Here is a 12,937-nt window from a genome sequence, read left to right on the forward strand (position 1 = left end):
CTGTCAATTTTAGAGATGGCCAGTTAAGTCCAGCAACTATTCATACACTCAGACATCCACAAGTATGTCCAATAGAGTAAGTTACCACTTTCACCTGTTCTTCAAATGGACTGCCTTACATCACTGAACTTGAGGACAAAATAAACCACATAATACAAAGCTGCTGCCACTGATAACTTTATATGGACTTGTGATAAGTAGGATGTTTAGTTCAACAGATCGAACTGTTGGAAGCAGGAGTCTCCAAGCTAAGGATCGCAGCACTCCTTTAGCTTCTAGGCAACATATCTGCCGAACTGCTCCCTAGCTGGCGAACACAACTTCTCAAGCCTTGACAATTACAGGTCACAAATACCTTAACCTGCAATAAGTAGCCACCTCTCTCTCTCACTTATCCTAACTCCCTGAGCCTGAATGCCTCCCTCAACCTGCTCTGCAGCTACTCCCCATACTTTTGCATCTGGCTGCCTCACTGTTTCTGCACACTACTCTCCATAATTTACACAGGCTGGAAAACACCACCAAGATCAAGTCCAACCTTTGATCAATCACCACCTTGGCACCAAGTGCCACATTGGAACACAACACCTAAAGGGATGCTGACTCCACTGGGCAGTCCATTCCAACATTTGACCCTTTCTGTTCAGAGATCCCTCCTAATATCTGACCTGAACCTCCCCAGCACAGCTTGAGGCCACATCCTCTTGTCCTATCACTTATTGCCTGCAAGAAGAGACCAACCCCCACCTCTCTGGACCCTCCTTTCAGAGAGTGGTAGAGTGATGCAATCATCCCTGAGCCTCCTTTTCTCCACCCTAAAGCCCCCAGCTCCCTCAGACACTCCACAGAGGACTTGTGCTCCAGACCCTTCTCCAGCTCCGCTGCCCTTCTCTGGACACTCCAGCACCTCTGTGTCTTCCTGAACTGAGGGGCACCAAACTGGACACAGGATTCGAGGTGTGGCCTCACCAGTGGTGAGTACAGAGGGACAATCCCTGCCCTAGTCCTGCTGGCCACACTGTTGCTGATACAGGCCAGGCTGCCATTGGCCTTTTTGGCCACCTGGGCACACTCCTGGCTCTTGTTCAGCTGCTGTCAACCAGCACCCCCAGGTCCTTTTCTGCCAGGCAGCTTTCCAGCCACTCTGCCCCAGCCTGTAGTGCTGCCTGGGGATGTTGTGACCCAAGTGCAGGACTTGACACTTCACCTTATTGAACCTCAGTCCATCAATCCACCCTGTCCCAATTCCCCTGCAGAGCCTCCCTAGGCTCCAGCAGACCAACACTCCTGCTCACCTTAGTGTTGTCCATGAAGTGACTGAGAGCGCAGCCAATCCCCTCATCCAGATCATCAATAAAGATATGGAACAGGGCTGACCGCAGTGCTGAGCTCTGAGGAACCTCTTGTGACCAGCCAACAGCTGGATGTGGCACCATTCACCTCCACCCGCTGGGCCCAGATATCCAGACTATTTTTTTACTCACTGAAGAGTGCATCAGTCTAAACCGTGGGCTGCCAGCTTTTCCAGAATGCCACAGCAGACAGTATCAATGGCTTTGCTGAAGTCCAGGTAGACACCAGACACAGTCTTTCCCTCTTCCACTAAGTGGGTCACTGGGTCACAGAAGATCAGGTTGGTCAGGCAGCACCTGCCTTTCCTAAACCCATGCTGGTAGGGCCTGATCCCTCGGATGTCCTGTACACGTGATGGCACTCAAGATACCAACTCCATAACCGTCCCAGGCACTAAGGTCAGGCTGATATGCCTGTAGTTCCCTGGATCTTCCAGCCCTTCTTGTGGATGGCTGTCACATTGGCTAACCATATTATGAAAGAACAAAACCAAATACACCAACAGTCCTTCATCTTGAGATATTGACACTTTTGTTTACAGCAAACAATTTTCTTAACATTTCCTAATCTGCCTGGATCACCAATAAATACTGGCAAATTCACCAGAGTTGAAAGATTTAACTTCAGTGTTTCAGCTACTTTGCTTTCAATTTACTAAGAGTTTTCAACTGCAATTTATGGTTAAAATGTCCTGGATCAAAGGTATGGAGCAATACTTACTTAGAACTTGTTTTGTCACCAATTTCTCTTGGCATATTCTATCTAGCTTTAAAGATAGCTGGATGTGTGCTAATGTTTCTTTTAACTACTTGTTAATAGTTCATGGCACCAACACTCAGAAATAGTTAATGCAATTGCATTTCATACACTTACCTTCTTAAAACCATGACAAACTCTTTTGGTGGCATTCCCTGGCAATCAGGATGGAACTTTGCTGCAAGGGCTTTGTGGGCCTTTTTTTTTTTTTTTTTTTTTTTTTTTGCTGTGGCAACATCAACATTGATCAGCCACTTGCCAGAAAGCTAAACAAAGTCAGCAGTGTCTCCCTCCTTCAACCATCTCACCACAACTCCAGCAACTGACAAGAGTGACACAAGAGAAAGCTGGAGTATCCACCATGCTTAGCCATCCCATAAAACCACATACTGATTCTCAGGGAAGACAAGGCTCCTGAGAAGACAGGAGCTAACTTTATTATCCATACAGCAGTATCAAGTCTTGTTTAACTTATATTCCAAAGTAATACAAAATGCAGAATGAAAGACAAGAAGCCATGTATCAGTGGACTTAACTTTTATTGAGGGGGAAAAAAAGGTTTACATGTAGCTGTATATTTTTTCATCCATATTTTCAAAACTCCAAAAAGGACTAGAAACAAAACTTGCTCCATCATTATTTCAATACCAAAAAGTTGGCGATTTTTTCTTTCATGAACAGCAAATTATATAACTAATTGCTATGTTCAATAAATATTTTTTCTCCTGCACCAATTAAGGGGAAATATTCAACCAAGTACAACAAAGACCCCAGGAATTTAAGAGTTTTAACCTCAATTATTATCCACTGTGTAGCAATCCAGAAACTTTTTTCTATAAAACACAGCCTTAATTTTGAGTGTACAAGGATCTACTCACCCAGTCAGTCAAATACCAAATTTTGCTCTAGCTCAAATAGTCTACTCTCAAAGCAACTATCTAACAAAAAAAAAAAATTTAAAAAAAAAATCCTCTGGTTCATGACTATCTAAGCAAATTTGTCATTACAGAAAAGGCTCAAATTCATTACTTGTTTATCAAAGTAACAGGTAAACATTTTAACAGAAAGATTAACAAGTTACTTGGAAATGCAGGTTTATGTTAAAGTATCCGAGTGTGTATACTACATATGACATGCAAGCTTTAAAAATATCAATACTCTCTTCTGATTAGTCAGGAGTCCAACTGTTTTAAAAACCAAATAGGAATGACTTCCAAAATGTATCAGCACTTTGGGTTCTCTATTCCATTTTGCTCAAGATGTTTTACTACACAAAAACTACAACAATTACAATATTTAAGAGTATTACAATAAGAAGGGATGGAAAATAGGAATACGTCAACTGAAAATATGTATATTCTAAATGAACCAAAGACTTGTGAAAGAGCTGGAAGGAGGACAAGAAAGGGAAAATGGAAGGGAAAGCAGTAGGGATGCTAAAGATCTGAACTTTGTATTTAAAAATCAAGTCCTCAACTGTAACTCTTCTGATCATCAGTAGCGCCCTGGAAAAAACAAAAGATTACAGAATTACTAATTACACAACCATAAACTAACTGTACATATGTTATTTCAGCTTAACTGTGCCCAGCTTTTTTTGCTTTCATGTTCAGAGTCTCCACTGATAAATTCATAAAACAATGTTTATGTGAGCCAGATTCTATTTATTCACTTGTATTTACTTACTTGGACTATAGGAACGGGATCTTGATCGCGATCGGTATCGACTATAATAAGGCGATGGTGATCGTCTCCTTTAAAGGAAATTAAAAAAGAAACCAAACAACATCCATTATGAAAGAAGCCTTATTCACATCACTTTTACAGAACAGAACCACTTCCTTAGCACTGAAAGACTTGGCCTGCATGAATGATTTCTGCTTTATTTGGCTGGGGCTTACAGTTATTTAACAAATGCTTTTATATTTCTCTATTTGATGTGTTTAAAATGGTAAGATATTCACAGACAAAGAATTTAATAAACTCTCATTAGCCTTACAAACACATGAAGTGCTTTTCCAGATGCCTACAATTCTTGTTGAACAACATTCTCTGAAACCAGATAACTTTCAAAACAGAGAGATGGTTATGAAATGTCAAGCATTAAAAATCCCATCTACAAATAATCCATTTTTAAACAGCAGTGTGTATCAGCTGTCCCTGGTTCTATATACAGCATAGAAAAACGAGTTCCCTTTTTATCTGTCCACTTGATTCCTGGGGTACATGCTCTACACCTCCTTCACGTAGCAAAACTAACCCTTTGCCCAACTGGATAACTGAATTACATAAACACTGAAGATTCTGACTACTTTAATCCCACAAAACGTAAGGGAATGAGGCTCTACCACACAACAGGCATGTATACAGAATATTGCTGTATAACTGAGTAACACATTTTGTCACCTAACTTTTCAGTATTCCCAACAAATCCACTGTTCTTACAGAAATAAAATACCGATTAGGTACCTGTATCTGTAGTCATATTCTTCATATCTGTCATATCCTCTGTCATACCCTCTATCATAATATGAGTCCCGGCGACGACCCGCTCCACCACCACCACCTCCTCCACTGCTATTACAGGTAAATAAAAGACAAAACAAAAAACCCCTTCATATATCTACTCTTCATTTTGATTTGAATTTTTAGATAAATATAAATTATTTAAAATCTTTTTTAAAGTGGTCTTGTAGTAAATCAGACACTTAAGACTATGCCACAAAACAAATCTACAGACAAAATATTTAAATAAAAATACCTTTAAAAACTCAGAAAAACCAGATATTTGAGTTTAATTCCCATCAGTATCAAAGGCAAATGGGCACCTTAGTATTTGAGTAGGCTAGGGATGCATTAACTATTCATGTTGGATATTATTTTGTAATAATAGCTCCTTCAGTATTTTTATAAATAAAGGTACAATAAACTACAGTAGGATTTAACAGTATATATGAACCACAGTAACGTATTCTTTATATTAGGAACTTTGTGATGAAATACAAGATGGCATAACTCTAAATCTTTTTAGAAGTACCTGGAGTTCTATTTCTTCAACCAGACTCCAGCACTGTTTAAATCCATTGAACTTACTGTGTTGGCCTGCCCATGTATATGCCTGGGGTGGGTGTATGTGCCCTCTTGGTGATTGAGTAATCCACTCGAATCCTCCTGCCATCCAGCTCCATTCCATTTGCATGCTCCATCGCCTGCAGGAGAGACAAGGAACAGGGATGTGAAATCTGCATCCTACTGGTAACTATGGAAGGCTATGTACAAACATATTATTTTCCACCAGAAAAACAAGCCCTGAACTTGCCTTGTTTAGACTGGTTACTAGTGCCCCACTGTGGCGAATGGCTAATCTCTTGTCCCCGGGCCTGTCTGCCGGTGGTGTTACAGGACCACACTGGGGTGTCGGACTAATGCGACTCTCAATCCCTTCTTAAGGGAGCGCAGGCTAACCACTAACACAGCCACTCTCCCTAGACTTTATCTTCTACCCATCTGAAAGATAAACTGAAAGCCAAAACAGCTTTTTTCTGAAAACTGCATCTTTCCTACCACCGTCTCTGACCCAGAGGGGACGGGCGGATTCAAAAGCTGTGCAAAACAGTGGCTTCCTGTAGGGTGCATATGGCCGGATTACTGCTCGTCGGCTGCCATTTCATGCTCTCCCAGCCTCCTGCCATCTCCCTTACAAGGACCTACTTCAGCAGAGCTTAGTAAAATGGCGGGTTCAGCCTACATGGATACCTAATTACAACCTTCCTCCCCACTCCCTCTCACAATAGCAGCTCGCTTAAGTGATACACACAAGGGTCTGCGCGCAGACGCCCCTGCCTTCAGAGCCGCCCGCAGCCCCTGCACGCACTCGCTGGGTGTTCCAGCCCCAGCTTCTCCACTCTGAGAATCAATACAATGGCCTTTCACAAACTCAAACCATCAAAGTAAGTTTCTCAAAGGAGCAGAGCGTACTTTTGAGAATTATATTCATGCAACAGTAACCTAAAAACCCAAACCCCAACAAACCCGCAACAGTTACTTAACAGCTAATGCTGGACTTGAAAGGATTTTTAAAAATTTGATTTTCAAATTTTAATAGCTTTTATTAGATGCTACAGGATCTCTGAAATACCAATACACACCACTTATTTCTCAACATTAAGCACACTACTTAGTCCAATATACATTATTTTAATTTTTCACGTGTGGAAAAAAGACACTTTTACAATCTGGAGTCAAAGAACATTACCACTTTGCTATTTTTTCATCTTCATTTTTCATCAAAAAACAACACCCAACCTCAAAACATGAATGTGCCTCTAAGCAGAACATTTTTTTTTTTTAATCACAAAAAGTTAGATTTTTCAATAAATATATTACAACTCTAATGAGAGGCTTATTGAATTTACATACAAGTCATAAAGGAGATAGAGAAACCTGGTAACCACATGATTTAACTGCTGTGCCCAAACTGGAAGTGACTGATGATCACTAAGCTATTTAACGAGAGTGAGTTTGTATTTTAATAACGCTGTTTGTGTCCGTATTATACCGCCATCTAGTGATTTGTGTTCCGCTACAAAACTAACTGCAAGGCACGGCAAAGAGCACTTCAAACCTTTCAACACACACTCAGGTATATTTTGTGACTAAAACAGTCTCCTCAGCTTTAGATTCCTAGACTTAATACCTCTTTTTTAGAAGTCCTGTTCCACAAGGATGATCTAAATTAAAATAAATCTTTGCATGCAACTTAGAAAAGTATGTGTACACAAACCTAAAAATGAAGGCTCTAATTATCTGGCTGAAAAATTAACTTAATGATAAAAAGCACTTTTCTGGAAATGCAGCAAGTTAACTCGTAAGAAATTTTTAAGTCCAGTCAACAACTTGCAGAATAATACGCTTAGCTGACAAGAAGCCACTTCAAATCCAGAACATCTGGCATGTGTGTCTTATTTAGTTAAGCTAACAAACACCTCTTCAAGGGGAAGAGCTCTTTGACAGAGGGAGCAGTACAGAGAAGAGTAACACACCAGCAAGAGAAATGAAGAGTTAATTTTGAGAGTTGAGTGTTTGCTTTAGAAATACCAAGAAATATGTTACATTTCACTGGATAAAGATTAGCTCATTTACCAGACTGCATGGAACTCCCAACACCGTTGTCATAATGTCTGATGTCCTACCCAATATTAAAACATTAATTTTCCTATGGTTCAGCAGCTGTCAGCAATAACTGCCAACTAAAAAAGTTTAAATAAATAAAATCTCTAATATATATTAAAAAATAATAAAGCCTCTTACAGTTGTGACTGCATCCCCCACATGCAGAAAAGCCAAAACCTACAATAATTAATTGTATGGATCACTCATTCAGTAACTAGCAACTGGAAATTCCTTCTAAAGATGTTCCCAGATTCTCTGCACCACTCTTAACATGCACATCTCAGGTCTTTGAAGCAAAGTACTTAAATTGACATTATTAGGTAAGGACTAATGCAAGATGACCAAGAGCCCTCTTGAAAACCCATGTTCATATAACTGATACAAGAGTATTTGTTTTGTATGAAGTCTGTAAAAATACATTAGTGATCCTAATCACTGGCATTTCTGCGCTTTATTGAAAGTTGAAGTAGTTAACAAGAAAATTTTGGATTTTTCAATTTTATTGTATGTCATTCAAAACAAATTTCAGTTTCCTTTTCTTGCTGTTTTTGGGTATGGATGACTGCTATGTTAAAAACATATTAGTGTCAGAGAGGAAAAAACTGTACACCCTAACAATGCAGAAGACATTCTCAAATACTGTTTAAGATAATCCAATGAAACTTTTTAAAGAGAAAAATCAAATAATATTGTGATTTAAGACACACAATGCCTTCTTAGGAGTCTTTAACCATCAACAATCTAATTTTATTACAACCTCAACTCTTTTCCAATATCTGAATGTTGTTAAAAAACTTGCATGACTTTTGCAAGAGAACAGTAAGCAAGAAAACAAGATTCCTACAAACATATAATATTTATTCTGGTAGGAAACGCTATGGAAAAAATTATTCTGTAGGCTAGAATACACATCTATATGTTTGCAGCAAGAAAACAGAGAATTAGCATTGGGAATGGCACAGGTTCAATTTTGGATCACATTTTTAAAGTTTACACTTTTAAACCTTGAGCAGACTATCCGTAGTAAAACTTATTATCCATAAGGCATTAGTTTGACAAAACGAGCAGCTCCCAAACTACAGCATGATCTCCAGCGCCTCAAAAATCAGAATGCATTAAATTTAACAGATATTTCAATTTAATTTGATATTTAATACACTATGTGATGTTTTCTACATGTATGAGCAGCTAGGTAGAGTCAAACAAGTTTGGAAACAGCTTTCAATTAAATGCACAAACTTACACAGGTGGCTGGTACTCGTTAGGCAATGAAGAACTCACTGAAAAAATTAAAGACTTTCAGCATGGATAACTACTTCAAGAACTTGACATCCCTCCAAAGTTAGGAACATACAGACTGAATACACTTGAACAGTCAAACACGAGCAGTTTAAATTGTGACTTATTTTGAAAATGTGTTTTCACAATTTAAAAATAACTATACATGGTATTGGGTTTTTTTTTTCCCCACTGTGGTTTTGGGGATTTCTTGTTTGATGCTTTTTTAGGGGTGTTAACACAGTACGAAAGGACTTCCAATACCAAAAACATCATCTCCATGCTATCACAGCTACAGCAAGGGATGAAAGACACAATGGATTAGATTCCCCCCTCCAGTGTACTGATTACTGGTTCAGTTCTGGATTTACTGAGGACAACTAAAAGAAAACTCTGAAAAAAAAATCTGATGGAATTAATAAAGAAATTAAGAAACTCATCTTTTCACACTTGATGCAGTGCTGCAGTCTGCAAAGTTCAAGTGCCTGTTTCACTTTCAAACAATATTCAATTTACATTCTCTAGTTAAGAAATTTTTAAAAAAATACAACATTGGCAATGATAACTTTTAAACATACACAGTTACGAGCTTAAGCATCAATTGATGTATGCTCTTTAAACCATACTTTAGAGTTTCAGAGTCAAGAAATACAGGATTTTGGAGAACCAGAATGAATAAATGGATGTTTCTACAAGTAATAGCAATTTCATGGTATTTCTAACTCTCCAGAAGTCTGTAACTTGTAATTCCAAACATTTGAGACTTTCTAGTGCCCTTTTCTGGTATATCAAAGCTTGTTTTCGATATCATAAATAATACCTACACCACTTCTTCAGCAAGCCATGGGAATTTTGTTCCATAATGATAGTTCTAAGCTAGTCTGCCTGCACCACAGATCAAATGTTTCTCAAATCGAACTGATAAACCCTGTAATTATTCTGGTCTTTGGCAACTGAATTATGTTAATGGTTTGTGTTGATTGTTAATGAACAGAACTTCAGAAAACAGCTCTGGAAAGATGGTCAAAACTCTGAAGAACATCTAACCAGCATTAGAAAACTCCATATTGCCAACAGCTGCTGTAGCTGACGCCTCTTAGATGAGTTCCTCCTACAGACAGTACATTCACAGTAGCCTCAGTTTAAACAACTAACACTTCACAGCCTGAGCTACTGAAAGGCTGGTTTAGCAGCATATGAAATCCCTGGTAACTGTAGTAAGAACCACGTTCCTAGAACAGCCAGCACTTTTCACTCATGATCTTCTCAACTTACTGTTAACCCTGACACAATCAATTCCCCCCATCAACTGTATTTTTTTCTCATCGTAGTACATAGAAGTTTGTGATCCTCTTAAACACAGGAACAAAATCCTTATGTGATGGGCAGATGAATATCCTCTATAATTCAGTGAAAATATTGGAAAACATTACAACGCTGGCTCCATGCCAGCATTGCCAATACTGCGAATTAGGTAAGAGATTGTGAGAAACAAAGTCTTCAACAGATGTTTACAGATACTGCCCTTTGCATGTCAAACATGTAGTTCTGAGGGCTTGGAAAAGGGTGGCCAAGATAAGACATTGCACCACCCCAGGCAAAAAAGCAATACCAAATATTTTAAAGAAAACCAACAACTTTTTGAAATAAAACACTTCACAAAAACCAAAACCCACTATACCCATTCTAAAACCAGTCAGATACCAACAGAAGCTTTTCAAACACGCTTTGAACAAGCTCACAGACAAGAACATCAGCACAGCAGACCCTCAGATTTCTAGACAACCATCAGACATTCATCAGATGTTTCCTAGACACTCATCAGTCCTTGACATTTATTGTCTGCTATCACACTTTGAACTAAAGACAGTGTCCGTGAGCATCTTCAATATGGGTCAAAATCTAAGAAGTCAGTCAAGTGTTATTCTGCAAACACTATACCACTGCAATAAAAGACATCTGATTGAAAAGGTACCTTCTGTCTGATCATAAAGTTTCACCTTAACCTTGGTAGAGTTTCAAACAGAACAGAACATATTCCACAAGTAATCTCTTGGATTGGACACATGCTTTTAAAACTTTTTTCTCAGTCCTGTTAAAGTGGAACAACTGAAGTTACTGTGATGCTCTGACAGCTACTCTACCTAGTAGTTATTAAAAGCTAAACCTCTATTTATAACCAAGATGATCATGAACAGCTAACAACAAGGCTGCTACAGTGTCAATCTGAAATTCTGAAATTATAAAACAGTTTGAGTAAAAGTAACCTTTAAAACTGCCCCTTTTGTGTTTTTAGGACAATTGTGAGGTACCACCTCTAAGAAATGGTATTTTACGTTGTCTTTAGATTTACAACACATCGAGCTAGTTGACAACTCAAAATGTCTTTACCACCATAAGGACACTGTACCACTTGGTTTCAGAATCATGACCCACAGCAACATTTTAAGCAGTTCAATAACAGATGCAGTTTGTAAAAGTGGTAACCAGGGATGACAGAGATCTTGAGGGATTTCAGCTGCAAGACTGGTCAACCTTTAAGTTAGGAAAGTTCAAACATTAACTATTCACAACTAATTTGGTGTCAAATTTTAGTATTACCTGTATTTTAGAGCATGTCTGCTGAGAAGCCTCCCTCTGCTACCTCTCCTGAAATGTGATAGTGAAGATTATAGAAAATCCTCATTTTTCTGTAGAGTTCTACTCTCTTTTAATCCATCTATCTTTAAAAGAGTTGGAATGTAGTTCAACATCTCATCTCTTTATTTAAACGTTTTAGGATATTAGGGTTTGGGATTTTGGTCATTATTTTTGGTTGACTGGAGCTTTTAAATTATTATTAAGATGAAAGTCACTTTCTTAGAGCAAAAGTAATCTAAGTGTGATTGCTTTTATGCATATTCAACTTTTCAGACTATCTTCCCAACAAAGAATTGTTTCATTTCCTACAGGACCTGTCACAAAATTTCACACCTACAGCTATCTATATATATATACATATATCTCTATATTTATATATCTCCCCTTTTTCTACACCAGCTGCCACTTATTGCGATCTTCAAATATATCCTCAAGGCCCATGAAATAAGTCAAAAAACCAAGTTTTTCTTCTAGCCAAAGTATTTCAGTTATTTAAGTTCCAGGTTTTGGGAGGGTTTGCATCCCTTCCCCCTCTTCAGGCACCAACCCACTGGGGAGAAAAAGGGGGGGTTTAATTACATTCCAAATTATTTCAGTTCCTGCTTAAGGCTCTAATCTTTACTTCCGTATTTCTGAATGCAAGTAACACCCCTTTTTCTTTTCCTCTGCATTCCAGTTTCATAGCATCTGCCAAAACAGCTTTATACTAAACAAATTGCTTCATGCTATTTACACGGAACATTTTAAGAAATGCATGGTGTCACGCATGACCATTGCCCATGGCAACCAGGGAAAAAAACCCTACTTTTAAAGACAGATGAAGCTGTAAAACATACAAGACTGGTACAGGACTGTGCCAAGGAATACTGTGCAAATATTTTGGATGTGAAATATTTTACAAAACTGTCACTTTTTCAAAATCCCAACAAACTCAGTGCGCAAAGAAATACAAGGCTAAAATTAGAGAGAGTAGGGCATTAAAGACACATGGATATACAACTGTCCACCCCATTAACCTCTCTCTCAACCTGTCCAACTGAGAATGTAGAAAAATGTAGCAGGGACCCTAAAGGAAATTTTATGTACTTTTACTCACCTCTATAACCTGCAACAACCACACACAGATACATCTACAAATATTACTCTTCCCATAAACTGATTGTCAGTTGGGTCATACCAGAAGTCACAGACAAGAGGTACAGTTCAATCAAGTAATGCACAAAACAGGTTTTTTAATTAAAATATGACCAAGCAGAATCAGAGTTCTTACTTTTCAGCTCCTGATAGGTTCCAGAGCTATCATTGACCCTGCCTTCAACGCTAAGTGATCTACAAGGAGAGGAGCCATATGTAATATCTCCTTATAAACTTAGCAAATGCACGCAGAATCAAACAGTAAATCTGAAACATTAGCCCAAACCTATTAATCCATAAACAAGATGAAGTCTGTGACTCAGTCTGTCCCAAAGCAAGAGATAATCCCACAATGCAGGATTAAAAACTTTGTTTTTTTCCAGAGTGTCTCTTTACTTTTAATAGCAACTTTATCTACAAATTTCAGTAAATGTGGTAAAGTTCACAGTATCGTTACAGGGGTAAAAAAACTACTACTTACTGTGGTGAATCATAATACAGGCTGCTGTTCTTATTCTTTGATTCTTTCCTTACAGATGAATTATACTAACAACTCAGTCTAGCTTTTAACAGCTATCTGTACAGCTAGGAAAGCAACTGACCA

At 38.4% G+C, this 12,937-nt stretch overlaps 1 protein-coding gene across 2 annotated transcripts in view; it reads right to left on the reverse strand.

Moving 5' to 3' along the window:
• Positions 1-2,631: 2,631 nt before the first annotated feature.
• TRA2A (transformer 2 alpha homolog) overlaps positions 2,632-12,937 on the reverse strand; it is a 30,374-nt gene continuing 20,068 nt past the window's right edge. Inside the window, exons 5-8 of one of the 2 annotated variants that reach the window (XM_085050924.1) lie at positions 5,203-5,318; positions 4,579-4,683; positions 3,796-3,863; positions 2,632-3,614 (exon numbers count right to left, since the gene is read on the reverse strand). In XM_085050924.1, the coding sequence (XP_084907050.1) occupies positions 3,604-3,614; positions 3,796-3,863; positions 4,579-4,683; positions 5,203-5,318 (300 nt within the window). In that variant the 3' untranslated portion in view covers positions 2,632-3,603. Of the gene's footprint in view, positions 3,615-3,795; positions 3,864-4,578; positions 4,687-5,202; positions 5,319-12,937 lie in introns of both variants that reach the window. The other variant, XM_085050923.1, reaches the window with a different exon arrangement.

Source organism: Lichenostomus cassidix, chromosome 2 (genome assembly GCF_008360975.1).
Source record: "Lichenostomus cassidix isolate B80296 chromosome 2, HeHo_3.0, whole genome shotgun sequence".
Taxonomy (NCBI): domain Eukaryota; kingdom Metazoa; phylum Chordata; class Aves; order Passeriformes; family Meliphagidae; genus Lichenostomus; species Lichenostomus cassidix.